Source organism: Tupaia chinensis, unplaced genomic scaffold (assembly GCF_000334495.1).
Source record: "Tupaia chinensis unplaced genomic scaffold, TupChi_1.0 Scaffold144952_1, whole genome shotgun sequence".
NCBI lineage: Eukaryota > Metazoa > Chordata > Mammalia > Scandentia > Tupaiidae > Tupaia > Tupaia belangeri.
This window is the reverse complement of record NW_006204812.1, coordinates 3555183-3568554: the sequence shown is the minus strand read 5'-3', so window position 1 is coordinate 3568554 and position 13372 is coordinate 3555183. Positions and strand designations below refer to the sequence as shown.

The following is a 13372-nucleotide window of genomic DNA, read 5'->3' as shown; positions in this document are numbered from 1 at the left end:
AAAAAAAAAAAAAAAAAATGCTCTTCTTTGTATGTTGGAATCAAATATGCTAATAAATACCTAATCAAAGGGAGAAATTTAGTTTCAAACTCAGACACCTTTTTTCCTTCACCTTTTCTGTATGTCTTCCTTTTCTCTATTATTTTTGCTGTTCCAAAGTATCTCCTTTGAAGAGGCTGCATAATATGATTGCAGAGAAATCACTCTAGAGGGAGTCACTTACCCATTTTCCTAACCAGCAAAAGTAAGCAAGTTGCAAGAAGAAATTAATTTATGCTAATATTTTAAAACCCTGCCAAAATGTTTCTTTGCGATCTCCATTAACATTTAGGATCTGAGCCACAATCCAGAATAATATATCCTAGCTGCATTAATATAAATCTTAGCATTGGTATAATCATTGAAGTTCTGCGAGATTTTTGAAAAGATGTATTTTATAGTATTCTGCTGATGAAAAGCAAGGTGATTGGGGTACCATTTGACTGAATAATGGCAGTTGACAGTTCAGAATGTCTGAAAGGAGAAGAATCCATGGGAGCAGAAATGGCTTCTACTACCTTGGTCAAGGTCAAGGATCTTAACAGACATGGGACCAGAAGATGGTGTAATGGCTACGTCGCTGGACTCCCATGTAGTTGACCGCAGTTCGGGTCCCTGATCCAGTGGCTTAAACTCATGCTGGATGCATGTACATGCGTATCCAAGATCCTGAGAAAAGAATGGAGGAGAAGATATTGCAGCATGGTCATCCCTCCCTGAAGAGTGATTTCTTGTTTTCTGTCTCTCTCTCTGTCTTTCTGGAGAGCACACACACTATCATGAAAAATACACCCAAAAAAAAAAAAAAAAAAAAAAAAGGATCTTTAGCACTGGTAGAGGAAAGAAGTATATTTAACGTTGCTTTCCAGATAAACAAATGAATGCTCTTTTAAAAAATATAGCTAATATTGTGAATAGTTTCATTTTTGAATGTTACGAATTCTTGTGATACAAGAATCATAAATCATCGAAATTCAAGGCTAACACACCTCTCTGAAGGAGATACAAGCACCTCTTTTGGCATTTGCGCATTTGGGAGTCTGGGAGATCTAAGAAGAGCACTGGCCAATCTCATGAGCCCTGGTGGGCCTGGTTCACTCACCATCTGGGGGAGCCCCTGCAAAGTCCGAGCACCATTCAGCAGCAGCCTTCCCAGGTGCTTGAGGTCCTGGAGCCCGACAAAGCCAAGCTCCTCTCCCAAGATGCGGAGGTAGGCTCTGGCTTCTGGGACTTCTCTGGATTTCAAATCTTTGATCAGCTTCTCCACATTGAGCATAATTCCATTTACCATGTCCTGGGGTTTTAGTAACAGAATGTCTAGTGAGATGTCAACCGTCAGACCCCTTCAGATATCTGATATGGAGCCCGTCTGCCACAGTCATAGTAGGCTAAACAGCATTTGAGGTAGTGATGGGCGGACACTAAAACTGGGCTCCCACCTTTCACTGAAAGATAACTCCTCTAAACAAAGATAAAAAGAAGAAAAAAAATCCAAAAAAATCCCAACCCATACAAAACCAAAGCCCTGGAGAATTGTCAGCTATTTTGATACTTCAAAACTGTTCCCGCCATGACAACATGTAGACAGTGTATGTAGGGGGAGTGTTCTCTGGGATGCCTGGATCTGCAGGACTCCTCAAGCTTAGAAGAACTTGTTTTCACCCCTCCCTCTGCTTCCTTCCTCCTTTGACAAAGGAAGAATACGCAGGATTTCTTGAATAAATGTTGCTACCATATTCACTGGTCAGAAGTCTGAAAAATGCTTGATCCTAGACAAATTCTATTTAGATAACCGTTCCATAGACTGATGTCCAGATGTTGGGGAAGAAAGAACACATTGACAGACCCAAAGCAAATCAAAACCTCAGGCTCAAGTGCAGGTCAGTCAATTAGAAGATTAAGGTAAGGCTACCAGTGAGCCTAGCAGAAAATTATTATCCTACCTCTTGACCCAAATGTGCATACAAGTCACTGGGGTCTTGTTGAAATGCAGGCTCTGATTCAGTAGATCTGGGTGGGACCTGAGAACCTGCATTTCTAAGTCCTTATGCAATGCCAATCGCCAGATGATGCTTTGGGTACCAAAATGGCAAAGAAGGAAAAGCTCCAGATTACATAACCGGTTTTCTACTCCTTAAGTGGGGGCTCATTACTAGCTACAAAGTGGATTTTTGACCCCCTTAGCTAGTGCCCTGATGTGAGAGTCAAAGAAAGCAGTTAATAATAATAAAAATATTAATTTAAAACTTATAGTAGTATCTGCTTATGGAACAACTAATACCAGTAACAGGGAATGTGCTTAGCGTTTTACATATGTTATGTCATTTAGTCTCTAAATAACCTTGTAAGGTACAGATTATTATTAGTACTCTGGGGATATAGAAACGGACATTATATTCAGCAATTTTCCTAGGTGTATGCAGTTTGAAGACAGTGAGGTTAGAATTAAACCCATGTTCCAGTGTTCACACTCTTAATCACTGTGCTAGAGTGTCTCTAGTGAGTCTTATTCCTGGATTCACTGAATTTCTAGGAGGCCCTTAACTGCAAAGGACACTGGTCCTTCTGCCATGGGACTGGTTAATAATAGCCACACTCATAGCTCAGTTAGGTAGTGTCTTAATGACTTCAAGGCTTCGAAAAGAAAGTTTTTGCCTTGAGACTCACTGCTGCCTTTAAGAGGCTATTTAACAAATACATACCTGCTCACGTTTATCATTTGCTGTGTAGCCAAAGTGGTCTACCAAGACCTTGGAGACATGATCAGGAACTTGACCATCAACCCAGTACAAAGCTTTGTTGACGCTGTCAGGGAAAAATCCTTGCTTTCCAAAAAGAGCTTCTAGCGTTGGCTCAAAGCCTTTTCCTTCTAAACCAATCTGAGAAAGAAAATCAGACAGGGAGAGGCCATCAGTTTTCTCTGTGATATGTCAGCCTTTCGTTTCCCAATTCATGACTACTTAATTCAACAAATATTTGGTGAATACTACAGAGCAGGGGCTGAGCTTAGCACCTCACAGAAGTTTTTATCTAAATCTCACTAGAATCTCGAAAGGCAGATTTTATTTGCCATTTTCTAGAAGAGGTAGTTAAGGTCTAGAGAAGATAAATAAACCACGGATTCAGAGTTGGGAGTGGATTTGGCATTTGAACTACATCTGTCAGCCCATGAATTTCTTTGGATTTCGGGTAGTTTAAGGGCTTCTCTGAGACAGAAGCATTTCCATTAAGACTAAGGAGTCTGGGCTTCAGGTGACCCCTAGTGGGGAGAGAGGAAGCCAAGAGAAGAGAGAAAGAAGGCCTCAGAGTGATAGCAGGAACTTCCTGGTAAATCTTGGATGATTTTTGCACTTCCTGGCTGGCTCAGGGCCCCTGACTTTCTGTATTCGGTGTTACACAGAATGGGCTAAGACCTGAAGATTCTTCACACATACCTCAAAGAGGTCAACTGAAGCAAGTCCGAAGACAGTGAGGGTTGTTTTCAGCATACTTTCTTTCGGAAGGTAATTATTTGGGTCAAATATGAGATTCCCTTCGATTTTGGCTGAGACGTGGTCAAGTGAAGGAAGAGAAACAGATTTGGAAAAGTGATAGTTCCGGGAAAATTTTCTGAAGTCCATGAGAGTTGGGAGTCGAGAGTCTTTCAGAGCTTCTTTCACTAGCTTTTTGAAACTGTATGAAAAGAAGGAAGATATTTGGAACTGACATACCATGTTACTTATCTATTTTCTCTCAGATTCCAAGTAAATATGGCTTTCCAATCACTACCAAAATATTTGGGTTTCATGTAGCCCCAGACTTGGGCTCACAGTTCATGCATCTTCATACAAGTGTTTGTTCCAGAAGAAAGTACACTGTAGAAGGGGTAGGCAGGGGCTACACCAGAGTCCAGGCCCAGAATTCCAGCCCAGGCTCCTCAGAATGGATGGGGGGCATTACTCTTACTTACTCATGGATGTACAATTCTTCTGAGTTCAAGATGTTGGCAATGTGGGAAGCTACAAAGTTCTTCACCTGCTCATTTTGCTCCCGTGGGAGAACTTGGATAACTTTGTTAATATCTGACACAGCAGGCCCTCCCATCAGCATGAGATAGGCAGCCAGTCGCTTATCCACTGGAGAAGCACCTTCAAGGAAAGTCTGAAGAAGCACTCCACGGACCTGCATTCAAAAGAGGAGGTCATTATCATTCTCCTTGGATCTGAACATAGAACACACATGGCATGTACTGCTGGCATGGTCTGCTAGCTCTTTGTTTTATAGAAGTCTAGTTTCTTATTAATAACCCTTCAAATGTTTATACCGAATCTTCATACCAGTGTTTCCTAAATACTTTTTTTTTTTTGAGAGAGAGATTTTTGCTATCAGGCATGTGTGCTCACCAGAGAGACAGAGAGACAGAAAGCGAGAAATCACCCCCTCCACCCCCCGGGGTGGTTGCCCATACCACAATCCCCTCTCCTCCATTCTCCTCTTGGGATTTTGGGCACATACGTACACAGCATGTATCCAGTGTGAGTTTCAATCCACCATGTCTGGGACTTAAACCATGGTCAACTACATGAGAGTCCAATAATGTAACCATTACACTATCTGCTGGTCCCTCCTAAACACTCTTAAGGTACAATTCCTAGAAGATTCCTATTGAATATGTGTCAAATCCAATTCCATTAAAGTACACGAATTATGGCCAAGTTATGACTTGTTAGAACGTCTGCCATTAAGTGAAAATAAAGTTCTTTTAATGTAAATTATTTCAACATGAGGGTAAAGATGGAAGGAATCGCAGGACTGGGGCTAAGAAGTAAGTCATTCCCAAAAGCTCTGGAGTCATGGTTCCCTGAAGCTAGGCCAGGATATCTCCTCTGATCTGGAGATACTGGCAGGGAGGAATCAAGCATGCTTTCTCAAAATGAGAGTGAAGGTCAGTCTGGCTGGGAGGACAGCAGGTAGCAAGTCTCACTTTCTGCTGACTGATGTAGCAGCCTGGTCTAGTATTTCCTTCCTGCTCACATGGTGTTAGAGAGTCAAGTCAACAGGCTTGTTGAATTTTGCAATTAGGAAAGAACCTCAGAATAAAATCAGTAGGATGATGAGAGTTAGAATCTCATTCCCCTAGTACTTTCCAAATCCTAGTTCCTCTGAATCAACTTTCACCTTCAGACCTCCTGTGCGGATTTTACCTCATCTGTAAGTTCCATTTTCCGCAGGGCCTGGATGGCAGCCTTCTGAATCAGCAATGATGACTTTGCACTTTGGATACATTTCAGGACTGAAGACTTGAGCCCCGGTCTTAGCTTGTCCATGGTCCCACCCATATTTCCGATGGCCTGCATGGACGAAAAGAAACAAGAACTGATCAAGGTGCAGAATTCAGGTGTGCTGGGGAAAAGCATTTCTAAAATGATGCACATTATAACAAAAGACTAAATAAAGTACCCTCAGAATCAAGTAGGTGTAATCTTCATCCCCAGCACAGCCATTGCTGATCTGTTCCAGCAGGTAATCAGCAATGTCTAGCAGGTCCTGGGACACTGTTGAGATTTTCTTATGATAGCTACAAAATAATAGAAGAAAGGTAGGACTTAGTAAGCAGTATTAGGTTTGTCTTAAAACATAAACTTGTTTTCTGATTTCTTACTTAAAGTCATTATTCTCAGAATGATCAGTAACCAACAACAGAGGAAGCACCAGGGTTTCAAAGTGGACAGAGGGGTGCAATTCTTGTACAGAGATGCGGGGAGTTCTTTGGATCTTGGAGGAGAAACCGTGTGAACACTCACTTGTTGACCACATGGCTTAGTGCATACAAAGTGGCCCGACTCCGCTGCTCCTTGGCCATGTTAAAGATCTCCCGCAGCCTCTGGACTGAGGGCTCCGGGATCAGTGCCACCAAGTAGGTGACAGCGTCTATCAGAAGGGGGTTGGCTCTCTCGCTCTTCAGCCACTGCAGAATGTTAGTGTAGCACTGGGGCTGTCCACACTGAACCAAGGCTTGCAGAGTGATAGGGCTGAGAAGGGAAGTACTGAGAGTTATACAGAGCACCTTTGAGGCAGATAAAACACCCGTTGTCCTTGGCAGTTCCTCTGCCAGGAGCACCCTCATTCCCTCAATTTCACTTTGCAAATCTAACTATCTTTCAAAATCTAAGCCCAAGAACCATGATCCCTTCCCTAGAGTGTCACCATCAAAGAAAGGTTGCACCTGTAGCTAAAGAGAGGCTGTTATGGTCCTTTGGCCAACACTGGCATGGTCACATTCCTGACCGTATTCCCTTCTCTGACCTTCATAGGACTTAGAGTCAGAGTCTGGAAAAGCAGAGAAATCATTTATTTTTTTGTCTGCTTGATTTCTCTTTCCCATAGCCTATATGCTTCCAGAGGACACAGACTTTCTATTCTCTCAAACTGTCTAGAGTACCCACAACAGAACCAGGAAGGAGAAGCTATCCATCGCTTTGTGGAAACTGTTTTCCTCCTGTTAACAGACAAATACCCACCAGCCTTACATGTGGTGTCTGTGCACACACACACGTGTGTGTGTGTGTGTGTGTATTTTGCCTATGAAACTCTAAGCATCTTAGCTGATATTTCTCTACCCAAACATGAACTGATTGACTCATTGATTAACTAGATGGATAATGGTCCCTGAGATTCTATTTGGTCAAAGTCTGAAAGTCCAGCCAGCTGCCATAGGTTAGAACAAAGACTGAGCCGGACCCATTATGGAAATACCTGGACACCTCAATCAGCTTTGGCAAGAGGGATGTGACTGCTTCATTGCTGAGGCCTCTCAGCTCAGTGACCAGTTTATTGAAGAGATTAGCTCTCTGGGCATTTTGTTCAGAAACAGACAGCTTCTTCAGTTCCTGGAGGGTCTTCACAGCAGCCTCTGCCTGCTTTGGTGGTGACGTGGACTTGGTGCTCTCAAAGGTGAGCCTCGCCCTCTCAGCTCCTGGAAGAAGGGATGGGTCAGAAGAATTCTTGCTTACTTCTTTATGTCATATCTTTGTCTCCTGGAAACTAGAACTGGGGAGGAATCAGCAAAGGGGAAAAAGGAGGAAAACTATCCTACACTCAATGCCTATCAGGTATCTGGCTCTGTGTGCTGAAATTATTATTGTTTTCCACTGGCCCACTGTACCATCTTTGACGGTGAATATCATTGCCCAGTTGGGAACGATGACTTACAAGTGAGCACTTACTCTGTCCCGGACCAATATGAGTCTAACGGGCAGAGCTGGAACTGACTCCAGGCTTGCTGGACTCTGCTCCCAGACTACACCTTTGCTCAGCAGAAATGGTGAGAGGGTGCTGCGAGCAGGTTGCACTGAGGACAGACTCACCGGTGCTTATCTCCACTTCCCTTTGGATCTGCTAGTGGCTTGTGGGCAGGGGAGATGTTTTACATTCCCGTCCTCACCCTGTTCCAACTCTGGCCAGGGAGAGGTATGAGAGTCAGCATGGAAGAGTGGTATAATGGAGACTCTGGGCTTAGATTAGACCCGAGCACTCATTTGCACCCTTTCAATGTGTCATTTTCCCTTCTGTAGAATGGGTCTAAAAACACGTATCTCTGCCACCTGACATTAAAGGTTGTGATAAAGAAAACAAATGGCAACTTATAAAAAAGTAGTTTTGACAGCTTGACAACACAACACTGGGTAAGGCTGGACTAGAGACCGCTAAAGTCTCTCCTCGCGCTAGAGATTGATTCCTGGGCTATCTGGCCTGACCATGATGACTCTCTCCTATCTGCCCCACCTTGACTACATCAGCCCCAGACCTTATCACAGGTTGGGTGAGGTTGTACCTGAACCCCGGGGTCAGGTTAGTCATAGGATGCCAGTTTCCTACTTGGGAAAAGTAGGCAAGGGAACTTCAGAAGCTCTTCCTTTCCCTTTTCCCCACTGCCACCTGACATTCTAAAATGTATATGCTTGCTCAGGTAGTTCAGTAGTCAGAACACCACAGTCTACTTCACGCAGCAGCCAGCAGACACTTGACCTACTGAGCCAAGAACTAAGGCAGGACTGACTGGTGCATCTTGGGCAGATGTCCCAGTGATGGTGTGGATCTAAAATCTTACCTTCCTCAAAGAAGCGGCTGTTGATCTTTGGGGTGTCTTCGAGTTTCAAAGTCTGTGTGACATGTGCCATCATCCCATACTTATTCCTGAAAACAAAGAAAGCATGCCATGCTGTAGATGGCCAGCTCCCTCCAATGTTCCTCTAATGTCCCATTCTTTTCGTGGTGAAGGTTTCCCTCTTCTCTGCTTCTACCCAAATCCTGCCTGTTTTATAATACACAGCTCAACACAGCCATTCCTGACCCCCTAATGAACAGCACCTGCTGCCTGCTGTCCACGCTAGTTGTCCTCCTATAGGAAGGACAAAGGCACTTTATGCCCTTCACCGACCAGCCTGGAGTGCCCAGAAGGTGGGGACTAACACTGGGCCTTGAAATTATGTATCTCCCACAGCACAGGATCAAACATATGGCAGTTATTCAATAAGTATTAGTTGACTGTTTGTCTCCAAAATGGTTTGCATACACAAGAATAAGGTTAAAACTCCCAGTGCTCCTTGGTGCCTTTTTAAACAAGGATACCCTGCAATACTCCCTAACTTTTCCAGATCTATGGTCCTTAAAGTCTGGGTTGAAAATATTTTATGTTGATCTTGAGTTATTTTGGATGCTTAAGATTTTTCTGCCAGTTGCCTACTAGCTTGGCAAGGGGGCCAAAGATGGGCTCTGTTTGGAATCACCCCGTAGCTGCCTCCCAAGTACAGCCTTGTCTGGAACATGGAATAGGGAAGCACCCAGCTCATACAACTCATTTACTACCAAATTGGGGTGCATCAGGCGACCTACTTGTAGGAGAATGGCAGGAAGAGGTGTTGCTCCTTGCAGATGGCTTCAGACACGTGCTTCTTCTTAGAGTCCAGGGTATACTGGCAGGACTGGCTGCTGCTGACCAGAGTTGACAAGGGGCGAGTCTATGAATAGAGTGGGAAACACATTTTGATCAGTCCCTGGGGCTTGAACCTGAGTCTTCTGTTGTAGGCATTTGTTGTCAAGATCAAAAGGAATGGGAATCCTGTACCACTAGATAAAGTCAGTGAAAGAAGAGAACTTAGTACCTGACATTGGGACAAGGGGATGTAACAGCTTGGCATATCCAAAGCTGAGTCAAGCTACAGATTCTAATCACACCCCAGTGGATAAAGTCTGTGCCCTGTATCCTACACATACCCATCCCACTACACACGACACCTCACACTACTGCTTGGTATGTACTCTTTGCCTAGAATTCTGTCCTACATCTTCCATCTACTTGTTCTTTGGACATCTCAGGTTCACGCCCACAGAGCTGCACAGATAGTAACTTCTCCTTGCTGGTCTGTGCTGCCCCATGTACCACTCTCTCCAGCCCCCCGCCATGCACTGTTCTTGGCTTGCCCAGAAACCTTCTTCCTGCATTAGACTAGAAGCACCCTGAGGGGAAGGTCTAGGATTTCTCTCTCCCTCAGTGCTGTCCAAAGTTGGGGCTGAGCACACACTGGGTGCTCTGGATAGACACATGGGCCAGTGCATTGGCTCCTTTGACTGTGGCCTGCAGAGTCACTGGACTCCCTGTTTTTGGGCTCAAGGCCAGTGATCAGGAACACTGCCAGGCACAGCAGTGATTGCTCAAGCCCTCATGTTTGCTGAGAAAACCTGTGACAAACATCCTGGGAGATGTCACAAAGGTCAGGCAAGCTCAGGAAATGAGCACTATGTGATCTCGGTTGAATAAGAGCAGGGAAGGCTAGTACCATGGAGGTGACCTAGGAGGATGCAGAAGAGAAGGCTTTGGTCCAGGTGGTACTGGAGTGGGGGTGAGGACAAGGACAGGAAGCTGGAACAGTCTCAGTCATATGACCTCATGGGATGAGGGAAAGGAGAGGAGAGCGGAAGTTCTAGGATTTCTTCAGAGGTCAAAGGTTTGGAGCTGGAGAGAAGCAGTCTCCACACAGGAGGCAACAGAGGTGATTTTACTGCCTTATGTTGCGCCCCAGAGCCTTCTCAGAGAGGGATGGTCATTAGTCTCAAGTGATGGCAGACAATTCGGTACCAGTGAAGGAATTCAGCAAGGGCAGAACCTGGGCTGACAGACAAGAACCTGATTCTAGACTCGGCTCAATGCAGAGCAGATCACAAGGCCTTGGTAGTATCCCCTTCTGTCTCTCTGTGAGCTGTCTGTAGCCTGCATAACGAGCAGCCTGGGAAGGTGCTTCTCAGAGGTCCCTACCAGCTAGAACATTCCAAGGATCTTGTAATAGAGAGGGTGTGCCCAATGTGATGCGAGACCCACCATGCCTCTGATGAGCGCCAGTGGGCTGACGCCTGTGCTGATGGGCTGGAAGCCATCACACTGCTCCAGGTTCCTTTCGGTGACGATTTCTGTTGCCACGTTTCCCTTCCTCGTCTTGACAGTAAGGTGAGTGGAGCAGTTTCCATACACGGTATCCTATGGGATCAGAAGACACAACCAGGCACATTTGACAGGGGAAAACACACGGGGGCCTGGGGAGGGGCTGGGAGAGAAGCCTGGGAGAAGAGGCAGAGGGAATTTGGATTTGAGCACTTTCTGTCTGGCCAATCAGAGAGCAGGTAGTGGGGGAAAAAACTAGTTAAGGCTGGTTCTGAGCTGTCTCTGCAGGATGCACCTGTGTATTCTGAGGCATGGGGAGCACAGAACCTAGAACCCAGGAGGGTTTGGAAATGCTCCTGGGACTGCTGCAAAGCAAGTTTTCTCTAGGTTGAAGCCTGAAATAAATAAATAAATAAATAAATAAATAAATAATTTCTTTCTTTCTTTCTTTCTTTCTTTCTTTCTTTCTTTCTTTCTTTCTCTTTCTGTCTCTCTGTCTCTCTGTCTCTTTTTTTCCCCTTTTCCAGGGGTTGCATGCATTTACCAGAGATAGAGAGGGAGGGAAGGAGAGGGAAAAAGCACTTCCCAATGGGCCATGGTCATGCCACAATCCCTTCTCCTCCATTTCTCCTGTTCAGGATTTTGGGCACAGGTACTTGGCTGGAACCTAAAATTCTTAAAAGAGGCTTTGGACAAATATCATTATTTTTGATATTTAAAATACAGTAGTCCCTAATTATTTATGGTTTTGCTTTTTATAGTTTCAATTACCTGTGGTCAACTGTAGTCTGAGAATGTGAAATAAAATATTTCAAAGATAAATAATTCTTAAGTCTTAAAGTGCATGCCTTCTGAGTAATGTGATGAAATCTCACTCCATCCCACCTGGATGAGAATCCTCTCTTTGTCCAGCACAGTCAGTTGCACACACTGCCCACCTGGGTCAGTGCCTTTTCAGTGGTTGGATTGACTGTTGCAGTGTTTAAGTAACCCTATTTTACTTAATTGTAGCCCTGAAGCACAAGAGGAATGATGCTGGGATCTCATCATTGTTCTGTTTTATTATTAGTTATTGCTAATCTCTTACTGTGCCTCATTTATAAATCTGGCTTTATCATAGGTATGTATGCAATGTGCTATATAGAGCGTGTTTGGTGCTAGCCACTGTCTTAGGCAACCACTGGGGATCCTGGGACACATCCCTGTGGATAAGAAGGCCACTGTACACACAGGAGAACAAAATGAGTTCAAAGGAGGGGCAGTGTGGTCAGGATGCTCTAATAACTGCTTTAAAATCAGACCCTCCCTGATCAACCTATCCTGGATTATCTGCCAGTGAGCCCAGGGGACAGGAAGAACCTTGGGCTTGGTATTTCACACCAGGACAGGGTTTTCTGGGTAACAGCTGTGTGGCTAAGACAAGTCCTTCAGTATACAGTGGGGCTGGTCTCTAACATGTAAAGATGGGTTTAAAGAACCTGTGTCAGCAGCTCTTAAATTCTCACCTGAAACAACACTTGTTTGGACACCTCTGTCTCCGGAGGAACCAGAAGGGCAGAAATGATGCCTCTCTTGATGTTCAGGATGTGTTTGGGTTCATCCTTCTCTGGGTAAAGGAAAACTTGCTTCCCTTCAGGCATGACCAGCTTGAGCTCAAACCTACCCCCAAGAGAGAGTGGTCACAGGAATGTCCTTTCTGCACCACGGGCCAGTTAGAAGTGGGTGGCTGGGTGGCTCTGCAGGCTCCTTACATAATTTTTATTTATCAATATATCTATATACGTATGTACACTTCTCAGAAAACATACAAATATATGTATATTTTTGACATTGATTTCTTTTTTTAAAATTTTGCTACAGAGTGCATGTACTTACCAGAGAGAGGGACAGAGAGAGGGAGGGAGAGGGAGGGAGAGGGAGGGGGAGAGGGAGAGGGAGAGAGAGAAGGAGAGGGAGAGGGAGACAGAGAGAGAGAGAGAGAGAGAGAGAGAGCGAATATCCCTAACAGGGTCATTATACTACAGTCCATTTTCAGCCTCAGTCAGCCCCAGATCACAAGGGCGCATGAATAGCCGATGTGTTCGGGACGGTCTCCAGACATGAACTGGAACTTGCCCTGTGGGCCAGCTTTGCCGAGTACCCTGTTACTAATGTACCACCATCAAGCTCCTTAACTATGGTTTTTAATTGTTCCAAAAACTAGGCTCCAAATGTAGGTTTCATGTTGACTTCAGCTGAGAGCTTCTGCCCCTGCGCTCTTGGTGAGCTGTGATTCTCTGATTCTACCTGTCTGTCTTTCCAGTTTGGGAGCAGCAGTTTGCCCTGTAATTTCTTCTCTGATAGATCCAGGGTGAATTGTTGGTTTTGTTTGCTCCATTTTTTTCCCTTGATGTGAGGACAAGAGTGACGGCTTCCAAGCTCTTTCTGCATTAGACTGGAAATCAGAAGTCACCCAGGAAGGAATGTTAGCATAAGGGATTAGGGTCATGCGAATCTTAGGAAAGGCTAGGAGAATAGAACATTAGATTTCAGGTTCTCACCACTGTAAATTTTTTTTTTTGAAGAGATTTTTTTGCCATAGGGCACGTGCGCTCGCCAGACAGACAGAGAAAGAGAGACAGAAAGAGCAAAAATCACCCCCCAGGGGGGATGGCCACGCTGCAATCCCTTCTCCTCCATTCTCCTCTCGGGATCTTGGGCACACACACACGCGCCCGGCATGAGTCCAAGCCACCGGGTCCAGGACGCACGCGAACCATGGTCGACCACATGGGAGTCCAGCGACACAGTCATTATGCCACCTGTTGGTCTCACCACTGTAAATTTAATCTGGAGGTCAGGAAGATGCTTCCACTGCTGCCGGAACTGCCTCCACCCAAAGCTGACCTGACACTGGAGTGTGGGCTTTGGCCCCCA

General features: G+C 45.0%; 1 protein-coding gene across 1 annotated transcript in view; it reads right to left on the bottom strand.

Moving 5' to 3' along the window:
* The window catches only part of APOB (apolipoprotein B), a gene marked incomplete at its 5' end in the record, with an annotated part of 42605 nt that overhangs the window by 23030 nt on the left and 6203 nt on the right, over nt 1-13372 (bottom strand). The window contains 12 exon segments of the mRNA XM_027767947.1: nt 1142-1333; nt 2742-2918; nt 3474-3711; nt 3989-4200; nt 5223-5369; nt 5479-5596; nt 5823-6050; nt 6775-6994; nt 8129-8214; nt 8914-9038; nt 10397-10552; nt 11962-12115. Coding sequence (XP_027623748.1) covers nt 1142-1333; nt 2742-2918; nt 3474-3711; nt 3989-4200; nt 5223-5369; nt 5479-5596; nt 5823-6050; nt 6775-6994; nt 8129-8214; nt 8914-9038; nt 10397-10552; nt 11962-12115 — 2053 coding nt within the window.